The following is a 17,775-nucleotide window of genomic DNA, read 5'->3' as shown; positions in this document are numbered from 1 at the left end:
GGACACGGGGAGAGGTGTGCGTGTGCACAGACACACACAGGATGGTGTATTTGTAAAGCCCATACCCTGTTACTCACAGCAGAATTCTGGAAGAGTATTCATTGCCTGTCACCCCGTTACTTCTGTACTTCAGGGACTTTAGTTTGGTATAAGACTGTGCTCTGTTGGTAATCATATTAATAATGAAACTTAGAGCAGTAGTCCTTTACTTTCCTCCTAAAGCTTGTTCAAATGCTTTATCTTGAAGCTGGAGATGAAATAGTGGACCTCACCTGTGAATCTTTAGAGCCTGTGGTCGTCGACCTGACTCACAGCGACTCTGTCGTGGTAAGTGCTAGAGCGTGAGGATTGCCCTTTCTTGGCTGTGGGCCCCTGGCCTGCACGTCTGAAGGCCTTGGTCACAGGCTACAGCTTGGGCTAAAGAAGGCATGCTTTCAGTGACTGGTGCTCAAGATGGAAAATGTTTCAGGAAAGTCATTTGTTGCGACATCATTGCTTAAATTAATCACATTAGTAAATCTGTGCGATCCTGTCCTTTACATAGCTGGCCATAAAGGCTTTTGGGGAGAACTCTGAGGCCCGATCTCTCTTTGGTCCCCGATTCTACACTTAACACCAGCTGTGTGACCTTGGGCAAGTTACTTAGCCTCATTCACTTTGTCCATAAGATGGTGATAATGCCATCCATGTCAATAGAGTGTTGTGAGGATTAAAAGAGATCCTGTATGTGAGTGCCTGGCACCTAACGTGGTGCCCAGTAAAGCTGAGTAAATGTGAGTTTACACCCTCGCGGCTGGTGGGAATGGGGATATTTGCTCAGCACTGCCAGTGGGAAATCTCTCGAGTCCCAGAAGCAGCTGCCTCGGAGGATGCAGGCCCCCTGCATTGCCACCTGATGCCTTGGTTGTGTCGTGCCTCCAGGGAGGGTGGCACCTGGGAGGCTGCTTGTGCCCCCTCCCACAGGGAGCATGCCTGCCCCTGTGCGGCCCTCAGGAAGGAGACCTGGTCTGGTCAGGGGACATGTGGAGAAGTGGTTCTGGCAGCCTGGCTCCACAGGTCAGGGGCGCATAGCTGTGTGTGGGTCTGGGAGTCTGGTCAGCCCACAGACCCACATCCTGAGGACATACTGGCCTCGTGGGCTGCTTCTGCAGTGCCTTTTGATGCAGTGTGCAGTTGTGTGGAGTGGAGGTGGTGACACCCTGGACGGTCTTGGGCCAGTAGGGGCAGGTGCTGCTGAGGGCTGCGGTTTGGTGGGGCGAGTGGGGTTGCTAGGAGCTGAGTCTTCCCCTTGGCCTTGGGGCTGTCCTGGCTGTGCTTAGAACCGTAGACTAGGGTTGCACTGAGAAGCTTCAAGACTTTAAAAGGAGAAAAGAGCGAGGACAGGGAACGTCTTGACAAATTAAGAGATTTAGACTCTGGTCAGTCTGAAACTGCTGGGCTGTCCTGTGGTGTGTCCTTCCCTCTCATTCCTCCCCTCCCCCCATCCCAAAGGCGAGGCAGCTGCCCTTGCTGCGTCATCAGACCGTCCCCAGCAGATTTTGGATGAATGCTCGGGGAGACCGTGGCCCCCAAACAGGAGGCAGTAATTTCCCTGGAGACCAGTCGGAACTTTCTGAGATAAGCCTGAGCAGGTTTAGGGCCTGATTAGTGTGATTGCTAGGGCAGGGGTCCCCAACCCCTGGGCCGCAGACCGGTACTGGGCCGCGGCCTGTTAGGAACCAGACCGCAGAGCTGGAGGTGAGCAGCCAGTGAGCAAAGCTTCATCTGGGGCTCCCCATCGCTCCCCATCGCTCGCATCACCGCTTGAACCTGCCACCTGCCACCCGCCACCCCGCCACTGGTGTGCAGAAAAATTGTCTTCCACAAAACCGGTCCCTGGTTCCAAAAAGGCTGGGACCGCTGTTCTAAGGTACACACATATTGGGTTGGCTGAAAAGTTCGTTCTGGATTTTCCGTGACATCTAATGGGAAAGTACCCGAATGAACTTTTTAGCCAAGCCCACACATACAGCTTTGCTGCTGCTCCCTGCGGGCTCCCGCAGGTTCTGGAAAGGTAGCTTGATTTGGTACCGTGGCTGGAGCCTCAGGCCAGTTGCTGATTAACACTTCAAAGTGCTGCTAGTCCTTAATTTCTCCAGTATTCAGTGTCCACCTGCAGTGTGCCAGGCCCTGGGAGATGGCCAGGATTCTGCTCACAAGACCGCATTTTCTGCCCTCAAGGAGACAACGATTGGCTTCTGTTGGGTGCCAGACCCATGTCATCATGTCCCCTTTTACGCCTTAGTTTTGTTTTGATGGCCAGTCTGCCCTCCCTACATGGGCTTCTTTTCTGAGCTTTCCAGCCTTCTTCCTGTTTCTCTGGGTGTGGAAAGTCATTGAGAGACACCAGGATGGGAATGCTAGAGTTGGGGGAGCTGCCCTGGGAGTGGGTGGATAGCCAGGGGCAGGTGGATAGGTGAAGGGGAGGCTAACTTGAGAAGGAGTCCTCGCTTCTTGTCCCAGAGGCACTGGCCAGTTTGGTCGGAGGACTTACCTTCCCATGGCCTCAGTGGCCCCAGACATGGAATAATTGTTTTGGACTTAATAGCACCCCTTTTTCTAATCATCCTTCATTCTTTATTGGTGTTTAATAAATCCAAATGCCAGTTTTAAAATTTACAGTGAGAAGTATACCTGAGACTGAAATTCTCACTCTCTAAAGCAGATCTACTTGGAAAACCTAATAGTATTATTAGCTTATCAAGGAGCATCTATTAGAGGAATTACAAGTTTAGGGTTACTTCAGGCCCCGCCTACAGGACAGTATGAAATGAATAAATATATCGTTTCCCAAATTGGGGTAATCGTACCAGTTCGGCCAGAATGCAGGGGGACAGGCTTAAGTGTACCGCTTGAATATCACCTGGGAGTAGCTCTGCATCTTTTACGTCCCAGGATCCAGGGACAACGTTAGAACTCTTGTGAACCCTCTTAAGACTGGATGAGAAACTACACAGGCTGTGTTATTCTAGCTCTAAGGAATCCTAAACCCCTGATGAATTAGGAGAAGTCTTAAAAGCTGTAAGGTGCAATGAGACCTTGTACATCTCTGCTTTAATATTTTCCCTCAAAATTTAACTTATTTTTGGCATTGCGTACCCAAAAAAGGCCGTCACTGCTGGGTCCTAGGGTATGTATATCTTTGATTGTCACTAGATAGTGACAAGCTGTTTTCCAGAGAGGATGTACCAGTTTACGCTCCCACCAGTGTTGGAGGTTCTTCCACATCTCACTGCCACTGTAACCTTTAGCCAGTCTGGTGTTGTCTAGAGTATCCCACATGGTTTTAATGTGTGTTTTCCCATCAGTGGTGGGGTTGAACATCTTTTCATGTTTAGTGGTGTTTCATTTTCCTCTTCGGCGAATTGCCTGTTGCAATCTTTTTTTTTTTAAACACTTGAGTCTTTTTTTCTACTCATTTTTCTGTGTGATTGTCGACCTTGTCTCATTTTTTAGGAATTCTTTATAAGTTCTAAATATGAGCCTGCCATTAGTTGTGTTTTGAATCTGCTACTCAGAGGCTTGTCTTTTCTCTTTTTGGTTTATGTACAGAGGTTCTTAATTTTAATACAGTTCAACTTATCAATTTGTTGATGAAAATCCCATACCATAAAAATATGTTCCTCTACTCCAAAAGTTTTACTGTTTTGCATTTCACATTTAGGTCTATAATCTATATGAGTTTTGTGTATGTTTTTTTTTTAAATTATTTTTATTTATTTTTGGCTGCATTGGATCTTCGTTGCGGTGCGTGGGCTTCTCATTGCAGTGACTTCTCTTGTTGCAGAGCACGGGCTGTAGGCACGCGGGCTTCAGTAGTTGTGGCTTGCGGGCTCTAGAGCGCAGGCTCAGTAGTCGTGGCATGTGGGCTTAGTTGCTCTACGGCATGTGGGATCTTCCCAGACCAGGGCTGGAACCCGTGTCCCCTGCATTGGCAGGCGGATTCTTAACCACTGCGCCACCAGGAAAGCCCTTTGTGTATGGATTTATAATATTCCCTGGAGTGTTTTTGCAAGTCTTTTGTTAGAAGATTTATTTCTAGGTACATAGTATTTTAGGATGCTATAAAAAAAATGGTGTTTAAAATTTTCACTTTTTTGTTTTTATTATTTGCTAATATAAAGAAATGCAATTGGTTTTTCTTTTTTTTAGTACAACAGTTCTTAATCTGTAAATCTTTTTTTTAAATTTATTTTTATTTATTTATTTTTGGCTGCATTGGGTCTTTGTTGCTGTGTGCAGGCTTTCTCTGCGGTGAGCGGGGGCTACTCTTCTGTTGCGGTGCGCGGGCTTCTCATTGAGGTGGCTTCTCTTGTTGCAGAGCACAGGCTATAGGTGTGCAGGCTTCAGTAGTTGTGGCCCGCGGGCTCAGTAGTTGTGGCTTGCGGCCTCTAGAGTGCAGGCTCGGTAGTTGTGGCACACGGGCTTAGTTGCTCCGCAGCATGTGGGATCTTCCCAGACCAGGGCTCGAACCCATGTCTCCTGCACTGGCAGGTGGATTTTTAACTGCTGCGCCACCAGTGAAGCCTTTAATCTATAAATCTTTGAATTTCTGTGTACACAGAACAAGTTTTGGTTCTTCTCTATTTTCCTTTTTTTTTTTCCTTGGCCTTAACACACTGGCTAGAAAATTCAACACTGGCTGAATAAAAATGGTGACAGTCATTGACATTCTTGTTTCATTCTAAATCTGAAAGAGTCTTTTCAGAGTTCCACCATTAAATAAGACTTCTGCTGTAAGTTTTTTCGATTTGTTTATATCCTTTACCAGAGTGGAAAAGTTTCTCTATTTCCTGTTTGGCTATAAGTTTCATCTTGAATCAATGTCGAAATTTAACAATTTCATCTAATGTTGCTTTTTCCCCTGCTTCTAGTGTTAAACCACTTAAGCATTGTGGTCATGGCATTATCTTTTTATGTTGCTAGATTTGGTTTGCTAATGTTTCATATATAATTTTGCCTCTGTTTTTATGAGTAAGATTGGTGGTCTGTAATTTTTCCTTATAGAGTTCTGGTATCAGCATATTGATATCTTTACAAAGTGAGTTGGACACCTTTTTTTCCGTTCCACAGAAGATTTTGTAAGATTGGACTATTTCTTCCATGAATGTTTGTTAGAACCTGACAGTGAAGTACATAACCTAGAGTTTTAATAGGGTTTGGTAATTACATTTTTTAGGAATTTGTTGATGTCATCTAAAGTTTTCACTTTTATTTGCATAAATTTGTTCATAATGTCTTGTGTTCTGTGGAATCTATAGTGATGTCTCCTTTTTCATTTCTGATACTGGTTATTTGTGTTTTCTATTTTTTTAGATTAGTATCACCAGAGCTTTATTAGATCTTTCAAAGAACCAACTTTTAGCTTTGTGGATCCTTTCTCTTGTAAGTTTTTCATTCATTGATTATTCCTTTCTTTGTTTGAGTTTATTTTGCTGTTTTTCTAATTTTCATCATTTCTTTTCCAATAAATGCATTAAAGATTATACTGTCTTTAGCTATATCTTACAAATTATGTTACTGGTACTTTACATTTAATTCAACATATTTATCAAATTTATATTTTTTAACTTCCAAATATATGGGTACTTTCTTTTTGTTACTGATTGCTTGCAGTATTGGTCAGAAAATAACATTCTGTATGTCAGTTCTTTGATACTTACTGGGTCTTGCTTTAAGCCTGGCTTGCCCCCGATGGCTGGCCTTCACTAGATAACCTGCCCCCATGGTTCCTGCCTGGGCTTTGGTTTCTCTGTGGGGCTTTCAAAAGTAGCCTTCAATTTTTTAAGAATTCTCTGTGCTTTTTTTCCCTCTGGGTTACTGTATTCCCTATACTGTTGACCGAATTCTTCTCTTTTTTTGATACCTCTTTATTTAAAAATATGTATGTTTTATCTTGTTTTTGGTTGTTTTCAGTGGAAAAATGGATGGAAATACCAGCCTGCCATTTATTGGAAGTCTCTGCTTGTTTTCCATCCTTCTGCTCTTTCTTTTTTCATTATTTTAATTAATTTAATTTTGGCTGTGTTGGGTCTTCGTTGCTGTGCATGGGCATTCTCTAGTTGTGGCGAGCGGGGGCTACTCTTTTTTGCAGTGCATGGTCTTCTTATTGTGGTGGCTTCTCTTGTTGCAGAGCACAGGCTATAGGTGTGCAGGCTTCAGTAGTTCCAGCACGTGGCCTTAGTATTTGTGGCACACGGGCTTAGTTGCTCCGCGGCATGTGGGATCTTCCCGGACCAGGGCTCGAACCCGTGTCCCCTGCATTAGCAGGCGGATTCTTAACCACTGTGCCACCAGGGAAGTCCCATCCTTCTGTTTTCTTATCTGGTTTGATAGATGAATTAAAATTTTCAGACCACTTTTCATGAGCATTTGCAGTATGCCAGTCTCTGTTCCAGCTGGAAGTCATGCAGTGATGGAAAAGAGACTCACTCCTCTCGTTAAGAAACTGAGTCTTCCAGGGGAAAGTTATTAAAAATGGGACTTGCTTGGACTATTTTCCTTCATCGAATTTCAAAAGATTGTTTCTTTTAAAGTCAGGTTGGTTTTCCTGGAATCTTTTTTTGTTCTCTTCCCATAGTGTACTAATGTATAGAGCTATTTGTGTTACACTCTGTACCTCACCTGGTTTATGATTTATGAGACTGTTGAAAGGGTCTGCTTGGTGAAGCCTTACAGGCAGGGACAGAGCCTGGTCCGTCTCTGGCTGGGAATAGTAAAGGGCATGAGAGGTACACAGTGACTGCTAGAATGAGTGAATGAACCAGTGTAATTATATATGAAGGAAGAAGAGCCCAGACATCATATCCCAGAATTGGGGAAGTGAAACAGTTGTCCGTGGAATCTGACATGATTGCTCACTCGACTGGGATGTTCACGTCAGCACAGTCTTCCTGGTGCTCGTGGCGGTGCTACAGTAAAAGTACTCTGTAATTGTGTGATGCGAGCACCTGTTGGATGTGAGGCGTATCCTTCGTGGGTACGGTGGTTGCGTGTGGCTGTTCCTTCCAGTGGAATGATGTGCCGTGCTGCCTAGGAAGGTCACTTAGAGCAAGCGGCTCTCTGAGCTCCCAGCTGGGTGAGTTTTCTTGGGAATGCCAGAGGTCAGCTTGCCTGCAGAGGATCCCAGGGACCCTGCTACTTGGTTCCATTCTGTTGCTTAACCCCAGCATGTTGCTGTAGCCCTAAGAATGCCAAGCGTTTTGTCCACTAGTAGAAGAAGAAAGGCTTATCCTGCCCCACTGACCAGGAGTCTGTGACACGGGTGTCACTGTTTGCAGGGGTTCTGAGGCTCACTTGTGCTTCAGAAGCCCACCGGGGTTCTGGGTGCCTGACATGGAGTCAGTGTGCCCGGGTGTGGAGGCAGGCGGCGCCGGTGCTGCTGTGGGTTGTTCATGCTCCACGTGTCTCCACGTGTTTGTCTCTGACACACTGCCTGTAGTTTATTCTAGAGTCAGGAAAGAGAAGCCAGGCTGAAGGTGGGGTGGAATGTGTGGTCTGAGCTTGAGCCAGTTTTTCACAGTGTTGATTTGGCTGTACATACTAGGGGACTGGGGAATTGTTTCCGTTTGGTATTTTGTTTCTTTGAAAGGCCTCTCAGCCAGATGAGAGGTCCAAGAGGTGGTATTATTCCTATTTGCATCTGTTTACTCCTGGAGTCAACATTTCTGAAGCCCCAATGCTTTTCCCCACCTCTGTCTCTTGTGCTAGGTAAGCACTTTGTTACCTGCAGGGCTATGGCCACGGGGAAGGGACATTCCAGAGCACCTGCAGAGTTCTTGATTATTTTTTGTTTGTTTGTTTTTGTTTTGGCTGTGTTGGGTCTTCGCTGCTGTGCACGGGCTTTCTCTAGTTGCGGCGAGCAGGGGCTACTCTTTGTTGCGGTGTGCGGGCTTCTCATTGCAGTGGCTTCTTTTGTTGGAGAGCACGGGCTCGAGGCGCGCAAGCTTCAGTAGTTGGGCCTGCGGGCTCTAGAGCACGTGGGCTCAGTAGTTGTGGCTTGCGGGCTCTAGAGCACAGGCTCAGTAGTGTGGCACACGGGCTTAGTTGCTCTGTGGCATGTGGGATCTTCCTGGACTAGGGCTCAAACCCGTGTCCCCTGCATTGGCAGGTGGATTCTTAACGCCTGCGCCACCAGGGAAGCCCAGAGTTCTCGATTTGTTGCGACTTGGCTGCTGGGTGGAGGGAATACCAGTGATAGTATCTCACCTCCATCAGCTAGGAGGTGGCTCCGGGTCACCGGAAGTCATGGAGCTTGGAGGCCAGGCTGTGGTGCCATTCTTTTCTGCCCTTTGGGCAAGAAGCCTCATCTCTGAGCTGTTCTTCCATTGAACATGGATGGGCACAGTCATCACCAGCGAAGGAGGCTCTCTGGCCGCCGTGTATTCATTTACCTAGTAGTTAAGTGTGGAGCGCCTGCCGTTGTGCCACCAGCATCCTGGGCCTTGGGACTTCCTGGGGGCTCAGTGTTCAGGTCCGGCCTCAGCTTGGCACTGCCGAGAGGCGAGCTGGGTCTGGCTCTCAAGAGCCTGTGGAGACCTGGTTGCCACATTCTGGTGGCCTGGGACCCAGGGGCGTCACATTGCACACCTGGCCAGTGGTCCTTCTTGGCAAAGGGCAGTAAAAGCAGTGTTGGAGTGGAGGAAAACTGGGGTCTTCCCTGCCCACAGCAGAATTTCCTTCTGCTCTTGGCTAACTTCAGAGCTCCCCTTATAGACTTCATATGAACAGCACCTTCTGCCAGCCCAAGCTTGTCTTCCAGTTCATGGTCCTGGTGATGAAGTTGACTGTCGCCAGTTTCATAGTCACACTTTCCAGCTGCTTCTGGGGGGAAGGGGAAGTGTCTTCAGTGGCTTCTCATCTGCAAAATGAAGATCTTTATGCTCAGGCCTTCTTCCTTCCTGTGATGGCCATTTGTATTTGGCAGGGTTGAGGCTGGAGAAACCGAAATCCGCTCTACTTATTCTGGAGCAGAAATGGATTTTAATACATGGGAGGGGGACTTCCCTGGTGGCAGTGGGCAGTGGTTAAAAATCCACCTGCCAGTGCAAGGGACACGGGTTTGATCCCTGGTCCGCAAAGAATGCCACATGCCGCGGGAACAACTAAGCCCGTGCGCCACAACTTCTGATCCTGCGCTGTAGAGCCCGCAAGCCACAACTGCTGAGCCCGTGAGCCACAACTACTGAGACTGTGTGCCACAACTACTGAAGCCTGCGTGCCTAGAGCCCGTGTTCCGCGACAAGAGAAGCCGCCACAATGAGAAGCCCGCGCACGGCAACAGAGAGTAGCCCCTGCTCACCGCAACTGGAGAAAGCCCGCACACAGCAATGAAGACCCAACACGGCCAAAAATAAATTAATTAATTTATTAATTTAAAAAAATACACGGGAGGAGTTGCTTCGTGGTGTTGTAAAGGCTGGAGGAGCAGGTGTCTAGGAATAACTCCGGACATCTCAGCCTTGACGCACCATGGGATCTGCTACCTCTGCTCCAAGCAGAAGGATGGGAGGGGGCAGCTACCACCTGTACTAATCTCTTTGGGCTCAAGGAAATGCTGCTGTGTCTTCTTGCTTGGGAGGACAGACCTGGGCTTTGGACATTGCAGCCTCGGCCACGACTGCCTCTTGATCCCCGCATCTGTGTCCACCTACAGCAGCTGAAATTGTCCTCTACCCTTCTGCCCTCCAAATAGCATGAGTGTATCTCACTGAGGGAATTTAGTTCGTGTCTAGAATCCCCACTGCAAGGGAGTTGGAATAGAGTTGAGCTTCCCATCTCTGCGGGGCAGGATGGCGTGCCAAAAAGGGTCAGCCTCTGTGCCCCTGAACACGGGGGCAGCCAAGGAGAGGTGGCAGCAGGGCTTTCAACAGCAATCCTGAGAGCTCTCCTGAAGTAGCTGATCACACACACAAGCGAGAGGGAAAAGGGGTGCTACTGGTGATGGTGTAGACAGACAGGTAGTAGCTCAGTGAGAGAGCTGACTTGACAGGTTTGAAACTGTTGCAGAAAAGAATCTTAACAAGTTCTGAGTACAGGCACACCTTGGAGATGGTGGGCTCAGTTCCAGACCACCATAGTGAAGTGACAAAGTGACAAAGCAAGACACAGCAAACCTTTGCGTTTCTCAGTGCATGTAAAAAAGTTGTTTGTGCTATACTGCAGTCTATTAAGTGTGCAATCGCACATTATGACAATTTGCCTTCCTTAATTTTTTTTTTTTTTTTTTTTTGCGGTACGCGGGCCTCTCACTGTTGTGGCCTCTCCCGTTGCGGATCAGAGGCTCCGGGCGCGCAGGCTCAGCGGCTGTGGCTCATGGGCCCAGCCGCTCCGCAGCATGTGGGATCCTCCCGGACCAGGGCACGAACCCGCGTCCCCCGCATCGGCAGGCGGACTCCCAACCACTGCGCCACCAGGGAAGCCCTTGCCTTCCTTAATTTAAAAGTACTTTATTGCTAAGTGCTAACCATCATCTGAGCCTTCAGCAGGTTGTAATCTCTTTGCAGGTGGAGGGTCTGGCCTCGATGTTGATGCTGCTGCCTGATCAGGGCGGTGGCTGCTGAAGGCTGGGGGCCCTGTGAGAATTTCTTCAAAGAAGACAGCGATGAAGTTTGCTGTATTAATCAACTCTTCCTTTCATGAACAGTTTCTCTGTAGCAGCAATGCTGTTTGACAGCATTTTACCCATAGCAGAATTTCTTTCAAACCCTGCTGCTGCTTTATCAACTAAGTTTATGTGGTATTCTAATTCTTTTCTGTTATTTCAACAATCTTCACAGCATCTTCACCAGGAGTAGCTTCCATCTCAAGAAACCACTTTCTCATCCGTATGGAGCAACTCCTCATCTGTTCATGTTTTACTTTGAGATTACAGCAGTTCAGTCACATCTTCAGGCTCCACTTCTAATTCTAGTTCTCTTGCTTTTTCCACCACATATGCAGTTTCTTCCTCCACTGAAGTCTTGAATCCCTCAAAGTCATCTGATAGGGTTGGAATCAACTTCTTCCAAATTCCTCACCCGTGAAATCACAAATGTTCCTAATGGCATCTAGAATGGTGAACCCCTTCCAGAAGGTTTTTAGTTTACTTTGCCTGGATCCATGAGAGAAATTACTGTCTATGGCAGCTATCCTTACAAAATATATTTCTTAAATTATAAGACTTGAAAGTTGAAATGACTCCTTGATCCATGGGCAGCAGGATGGATGCTGTGTTAGCAGGCCTGGAAACATCACTGATCTCATTGTCCGTCTCCATCAGAGCGCTTGGCTGACCAGGTGCACTGTCAGTGAGCAGTAATATTGTGAAAGAAATCTTTTTTTCTGAGCAGTATGTCTCAGTAGTTTAAAATATTCAGTAAACGATTTTGTAAACAGATGTGCTGTCATTCAGGCTTTGTTGTTTCATTTGTAGAGCACAGGCAGAGTAGATTTAGCACCATTCTTAAGGGCTCTAGGACTTTTGGAATGGTAAATGAGCACTTAAAAGGCCTCAACTTAAAGTCACCAGCTAAGGAGAGAGTCAGCCCGTCCTTTGAAGCTTTGAAGCCAGGCACTGACTTCTCCTCTCTAGCTATGAAGGTCCTAGATGGTATCTTCTTCCAATAGCGGCTGTTGTCTACATTGAAAATCTCTGTAGCCACCTTCATTAATGATCTTAGCTGGAGCTTTTGGATAACTTGCTGCAGCTTCTACACCAGCACTTGCTGCCTTACCTTTGCAATATGGTGTTATGGAGACGGATTTTTCCTTCAGCCTCATGAGCCAACCTCTGCTGGCTTCAGACTTTTCTTCTGCAGCTTCCTCACCTCTCTCAGCCTTCATAGAATTGAAGAGAGTTAGGGCCTTTCTCTGATTAGGCTTCAGCTTAAGAGAATGTTGTGGCTGGTTTGATCTTCTATCCAGACCACTCGAACTTTCTACACATCAGCAATAAGGCTGTTCCACTTTCTTATCATTGTGTGTTCACTGGAGTAGCACTTCAATTTCCTTCAAGAGCTTTTCCTTTGCATTCACGACTGGGCTAACTGGCGCAAGAGGCCTGGCTCTAGGCCTGTCTCAGCTTGACATGCCTTCCTCAGTAACCTTAATCATTTCTAGGTTTTGATTTAAAGTGAGACATGTGCAGCTCTTCCTTTCATTTGAAGACTTAGAGGTTATTGTAGGATATATATTTTTTAATATTCATTTATTTATTTGGCTGTGCTGGGTCTTAGTTGCGGCACGCGGGCTGTTTTAGTTGCAGCATGCAGGCTTTAGTTCCCTGACCAGGGATCGAACCCGGGCCCCCTGCTTTGGGAGGGCAGAGTCCCAACCACTAGACCACCAGGGAAGTCCCTACTGTAGGATTATTAATTAGCCTAATTGCAATATTGTTGTGTGTAGGGAGTAGGGAGGCTCAAAAAGAGGGAGGGAGTCATGAAAGAGTTGTTCTGTGGAGCAGTCAGAACACACATTTATCAATTAAATTCATCGCCTTGCATGGGTGAGGTTCACGGTGCCCAAAACAATTACAGTAGTAACATCAGAAATCACCGATCACATATAGCCATAGCGAATATAATAATGATGAACAAGTTTGACATATTGTGAGAATTACTGAAAAGTGACACAGACACGAAGTGAGCAAATGATGTTGGAAAAATGGTACCAATAGACTTGATTGACACAGGGTTGCCACAAACCTTTAATTTGTACGAAACGCGGTATCTGTGAAGCGCAGTAAAGCAAAGCACAGGTGTGCCTGTAGTCAGGCGATGGGCTTGTCAGGTTCTCACTAGCTCTTTCTGTAGGCCTCGAACACAGGATTGGATTGATCTCAGTCCTTGGTGTATGCTACTCTCCGTAGTCCCCGCATGGCCTACTTCAGCTGTTTAATTATTTTTAATAAAGTATTAAGCACTGCAAACCCTTCTGCCAGTAAAGGCTCCGTCTCCGGCAGTAGCCCACATGGAGTGAAGACAAGGAGAACGGGTGGAGCTGGTTGGGAGCTTCAGGCCACTGGTGCCCTGTGGCATCGTTGTGATCTCACTTAGTTCTCACAGCAGCGAGGGGGCGCTGTTTTTCAGAAGAGGAAGTTGGCAGTTCCTGAGGGTATGGAACTTCCCCAGGTCACGCAGCTCCCAGAGACTCACTAAACACCTGCAGGCTGGGGCGCAGTGTGTCAGCTGCTGGGAGGCTTTGCTGCTCCTGAGGATTTTGCATTTGAAACAAATGCTTCAATTTTATTGTTTTAAGAGTTTAACAGAATACAGAATATTTTATGTCAAATTAATTGTGTATTTCTCTTTTGTTTTTCTCCTTTTTCAAAGATTGTTGAAGGTGAGTGGTTTCCTCTCCTTCCTTGGGTTTGGGTAGGGGACTGACGAGGGTGCGGTGGCAGGGCCTCGGGCCTTGCCAGCTCTGTAGGTGTGGGAACACTCCCGGGATGCTGCTGCTCACGCCTGCAGTCAGTCCCCTTCCTGCTGAGGAGACGTCCCCCTGGGCATCTGCACGCAGCAGGGGTGGGGGCTTCTTCTCTTGGGAAGATGGGAGGGTGGTCTCCGTGCAGCTGGGACTGGCCTTTTCCCAGTCCGAAAGGAGGGTGGGTGGTGAGGGTGGTAGGACTGGGAGGCCCTGCTCTGAACGTGGGCTCACATCTCAGAAAGGAGGCGGCCAAGGAGGAACGGCAGGAGGCTGCGCCAGGAGCACGCCGACAGCTGTGTGCTGAGCAGTGATGACGAGGAGCTGCCCAGGGACAAGGACGTGTATGTGACCACCCACACCCCCAGAAATGCCCGGGAGGAGGCCGCTACCGGACTCAGGTACCAGCGTGCCCGCTGCTCTGCTGCTGCCGTGCTGGGGACAGGCTCTCTGCCGGGAAGCTTCTGGATCTGTGGGACCCCATCGTCCCTGGAGTGAGGATCCTCTTCCTTCCTCTCCATATTTCAGTGGAGAGGTTGGGGCAGGAAGCAGGGTATTAGAGACACTGACCTTCAGCCCTGGGCTCAAGAAGGGCTTGTTGTAGCATCTGGGTGGCAGGTGGATCTGGAGCTGGGCTCAGCTGTTCCCACTGTGACCAGGGCGTGCCAGGCACTGGCTGGGCGGGTGTGAATAGCTCCAGGCTGAAGGCAAAGCCCCGCCACCTGGGGTGGAGAACAGACCCAGCGGCCCCCGGCCTTCTGCAGCAGGACTCCTTGGAGGAAGGGGGTGCTAGGCGCAGCCCCTGCCCCAGACAGGGAGGCTGGAAGGGGGCTCTGAGGGAGCATAGGCCAGAGGTGCGGGGCGGGGACAGGGCGACTCCAGTTGCTTGTGCCTCCTCTTGCCCCCATCTCTTTCCTCCCCTTTCTCATAGCCTCCCCCACCCCCCATCGGGACAGCCGGCCATCTTGTAAGTGTCCCGGGTGCCTGTGCTAAGGCAGGGTCAGAGGAGGCTTTTGTGAAGGGGATGTGGGCTGCTTACATGAAGCCACTTAAGAGTAATTGATGTTTGCGTTTGCTGAGGAACTGACATGAGCACTGTGATTTTAGGCCCTCTGGTACTGTCAGTTGTCCCATCTGCATGGACGGGTACTCGGAGGTAAGCAAACTTATTCTGTATTCTTTTAAACTCTTAAAACAATAAAATTGAAGCATTTGTTTCTGGTTCTCAAACTGCTTCAGTCAAAGAATTAGATGAGAGAGCACTCCTCACTGGGTGGGCTTTTGATGCCTCTGTTTTGCAGTCACACTTGGGTTGGCACATGGCTTGGCACACCTCTGTGAAGGGGGAGGGTACCATCTTCTTGGGCCCTACAGTCTTGAACTCTGGGCTGCCCTGTGCATCAGTCCTGTGTATTCCCTACCTGGCCTAATTGGAAGCTGCCAGTGTTCACTGTGGCCCCAGGCCCTAGGGCACTGCCCCACTGGGTGCCTGGAGGTTCGTCAAACCCCCTTGGGCTGTCGCTGCCAGAGACTGGCTGCTGCCTCTGCTCTCGGCTTCAGAGACACCGCTCATACTTGCCTGAGCCTACAGAGCAGCATCTTTAGTTCTTCAGACCATCTCCCTGCTTTTCCTGCTGCAGCCCTTGGCCCCCTCCTCTCATTCGGCATCTTAGAGACGGGCGGGGGTGGATTCTCTGGGGGCTCCCGCTGCTCTGGTACAAGGCCAGACATGAAGCCTGTTCTTTTTTATGTTTTCTAGATTGTGCAGAATGGACGTCTCATTGTTTCTACAGAATGTGGCCACGTCTTCTGTAGCCAGTGCCTCCGTGATTCCCTTAAGAATGCTAACACTTGCCCAACTTGCAGGAAAAAGATCAGCCACAAGCGGTACCACCCCATTTATATATGAAGTGCTGGGCTGCTCGGGGGACGGATGGACAGACAGAGCCTGACTGGGTTCTCTACGGCCTTACGTGGGCTATCTGCCGCCAGTTTCTTGAGCTCAGAAAGACTATTTCAGAATCAGCATCTGTAATGTAAACTGCTCTCGTTTCCCACCCCGTCTTTGATCCTTTTGTTACCTCTAGTCTGATGCTGTGGAGCTGGGCCCAGGGCCCTCCCAGCCCAGGGTCTACATCTGCTCCTCTGGGTGGTCTGGTTCCAGGGAAGGAGAGAGGGAGTCAGGCCCGTTGGAATTGAGAATCGTGGTTCCAGCCTCTTTCCGGAACCTGCACGTTGCCAAGAAGTTTTCCCCATTTGGAAAGTTTGCCCCAGCTTCCTGCTGGCAGTGTGTCGAGGGCTGGCCCCGGTCGGAGAGCAAACAGGTCCACCCAGCTCTCCTGGGCACGCTACCTCCTCCCAGGCATCTGCCCACCACAGTGACCAAGCCAGACAAGGGTCCATCTGGCCTGAGGATCCCAGGTGCAAGCATGGCCCCGGAAAGACCAACCACTGGACTTTTTTTTCTTCCCTTGAGTTTCAGAGGTCACCCGTGATTCCATCTGCATTGATGTCGGGTTCCTGCAGATCACAAGGACCTCTGCAGGGCAATCCCCAGTTTTCTAAGAACGAAATGTGCAATAAAGCCTGTTCTTTGCCTACTTTTCAGCAGCCCAGGAGATGTAGCACTATTAGTGTCCTTCAGAGGCCTCATGTTGCCTACAGAGCAGTGCCTGTCTCGCCCCGTCTGGTTCACCACCTGTTCTCAGGAACCTTACCCATGCCCAAGTTCACCTGGTGCAGGCTGTGCAAGGTCAGTGGGGCAGGCACGTCGTCGAGTATCCTCTCTTTTCTGATAAAAATCCATCCTTTGTTTACCACGTGCCCTCCGGTCCTCAGTTCCCACTGCCTCATGTCTACTCAAGCATAGACCCTGGGCGGTGGTGGCAGTAATTGTGGCCTTATTAGCCGCCCGTGTCCATGCTGTTGCCCAAGTCACAGCTGACCTGCGTTTCAAAGACCTCGGCTCTCCAGACTTGAGCTGGGCACCCCCCACCCCTGCAATTGACATTTCCGAAGCTGCTCTTCTGGCCACTGGGCTTTGATCCTTTGGGCTTTGATTGCTCCTTAGGTTTTGGTTGGCAAAGTACGGTGGCCTCTCCTCCCCAGGGGCCCAGATAACACCCTCTGCTCGACTCCACGTGGGTAAAAGCCTCTGGTCTCAAGGAGGCAGAAGGTGGCCCAAGCTGACCTGAACTGCCCCCCGCTGCACAGGGCTTGCCTCCACCTCTGTACCCCTCCTTCCTCCGAGGCCTTCAAGCCAAACCAACAACTTTTCGTGTGAAACATCTTCGAGGTGGAAAAGGGGCCACCTCTGGCTTTGCTAGCAATAACTGACCTTCAGTTTCTCCTTCTGGAGGAGCAGGGACTCAGCACAGAATTCACTTTAAATGGGGCTGAAGGAGTATCCCTCCTCTATGTGAAAAGAATTGTTTCATTCTTCATTCTGACTTTTTAACTGTTTGGCTCACTTCCGGTTCGTTTGATGAAAGTACTGCTTTCTACTTGGAGTCGAGGAGGGCCGACATCAGTTGTCATCTGCGTGGTGTGCAGCGCGTCTGCCCTTCGATTGGACATCGTTGCCATTAAGTTCCTTCTGGGCTTCATGGAATCTCTTTTCTTATGTTCTGACAATACCCGGACTTCAGGAGCCAAGACAACCGCAGCCAAAATTTCTCACGTTTTATGCTTAAGGACAAATGGTTGATCGTAAAAGTTGTATTCCTTCATACTAACTTAAGTTGGGAAAAAATGTTTAGTTTCTACTGTTCAGAAGTTGCAAAACAGGAAAAGGTTGATAAGAAAAATCCTTTCCCTCCCTCCGTGTACATAGTTCAAATCTTCTTTGTTACACTTAAACTATATCCATGTATGTCAGTCTGTTTTGGACTCTCCTCTGCTAGTGTTACAGGCGGAAATAAACCAGTTTGAACCAGGTATCTCGTGTGTGCATTCATTTGCTCTTTTGGATCAGTATCACCCCCCACCCTTGCCCAAGGTGTGTGATCCTGTCTGCCTCGTGTTTGGTGTTTTTTGTGACAGTATGTGTGCAAGAAAGTTGCTTGGTCATGTGCTGACCCAGAAGTCAGCAAGTAAGAGGTCATCCTTGGAGCAGAACCCCAAGTCCAGGCCCTGGAATCCCTAAACGAGCAGAATCTTAACCTCAGGCCTGAAGAAGCAAGGTTGGCTGTGGGCTGTCTGCTCAGTCTGGCCAGTGCCAGCTCAGGAGAGGAGCTCCGAGCAGTGTGGACTCGGACTGACCTGGGGTCCTGGCAGTGCAGCGCACCTGCCCCAACCACTGTATACAGTTTGCCCTCTGCGTGGGAGTGGGGGCCC

General features: G+C 48.8%; 1 protein-coding gene across 9 annotated transcripts in view; it reads left to right on the top strand.

The window, feature by feature from the left end:
- RNF4 (ring finger protein 4) overlaps window positions 1–17,376 on the top strand; it is a 43,062-nt gene extending 25,686 nt beyond the window's left edge. For 5 of the 9 annotated variants that reach the window (XM_060148868.1, XM_060148867.1, XM_060148866.1 and 2 more), the window contains exons 4-8: window positions 248–341; window positions 13,686–13,841; window positions 14,372–14,407; window positions 14,548–14,605; window positions 14,637–15,337. In XM_060148868.1, coding sequence (XP_060004851.1) covers window positions 248–341; window positions 13,686–13,841; window positions 14,372–14,407; window positions 14,548–14,605; window positions 14,637–14,870 — 578 coding nt within the window. In that variant the 3' untranslated portion in view covers window positions 14,871–15,337. Of the gene's footprint in view, window positions 1–247; window positions 342–13,349; window positions 13,360–13,681; window positions 13,842–14,371; window positions 14,408–14,547; window positions 14,606–14,636 lie in introns of all 9 variants that reach the window. The other 4 variants (XM_060148874.1, XM_060148873.1, XM_060148872.1 and 1 more) reach the window with 4 other exon arrangements.
- Window positions 17,377–17,775: the final 399 nt, after the last annotated feature.

This window comes from Lagenorhynchus albirostris, chromosome 4 (assembly GCF_949774975.1).
Source record: "Lagenorhynchus albirostris chromosome 4, mLagAlb1.1, whole genome shotgun sequence".
Classification (NCBI taxonomy): domain Eukaryota; kingdom Metazoa; phylum Chordata; class Mammalia; order Artiodactyla; family Delphinidae; genus Lagenorhynchus; species Lagenorhynchus albirostris.
This window is presented reverse-complemented; position numbering and strand designations above follow the sequence as displayed.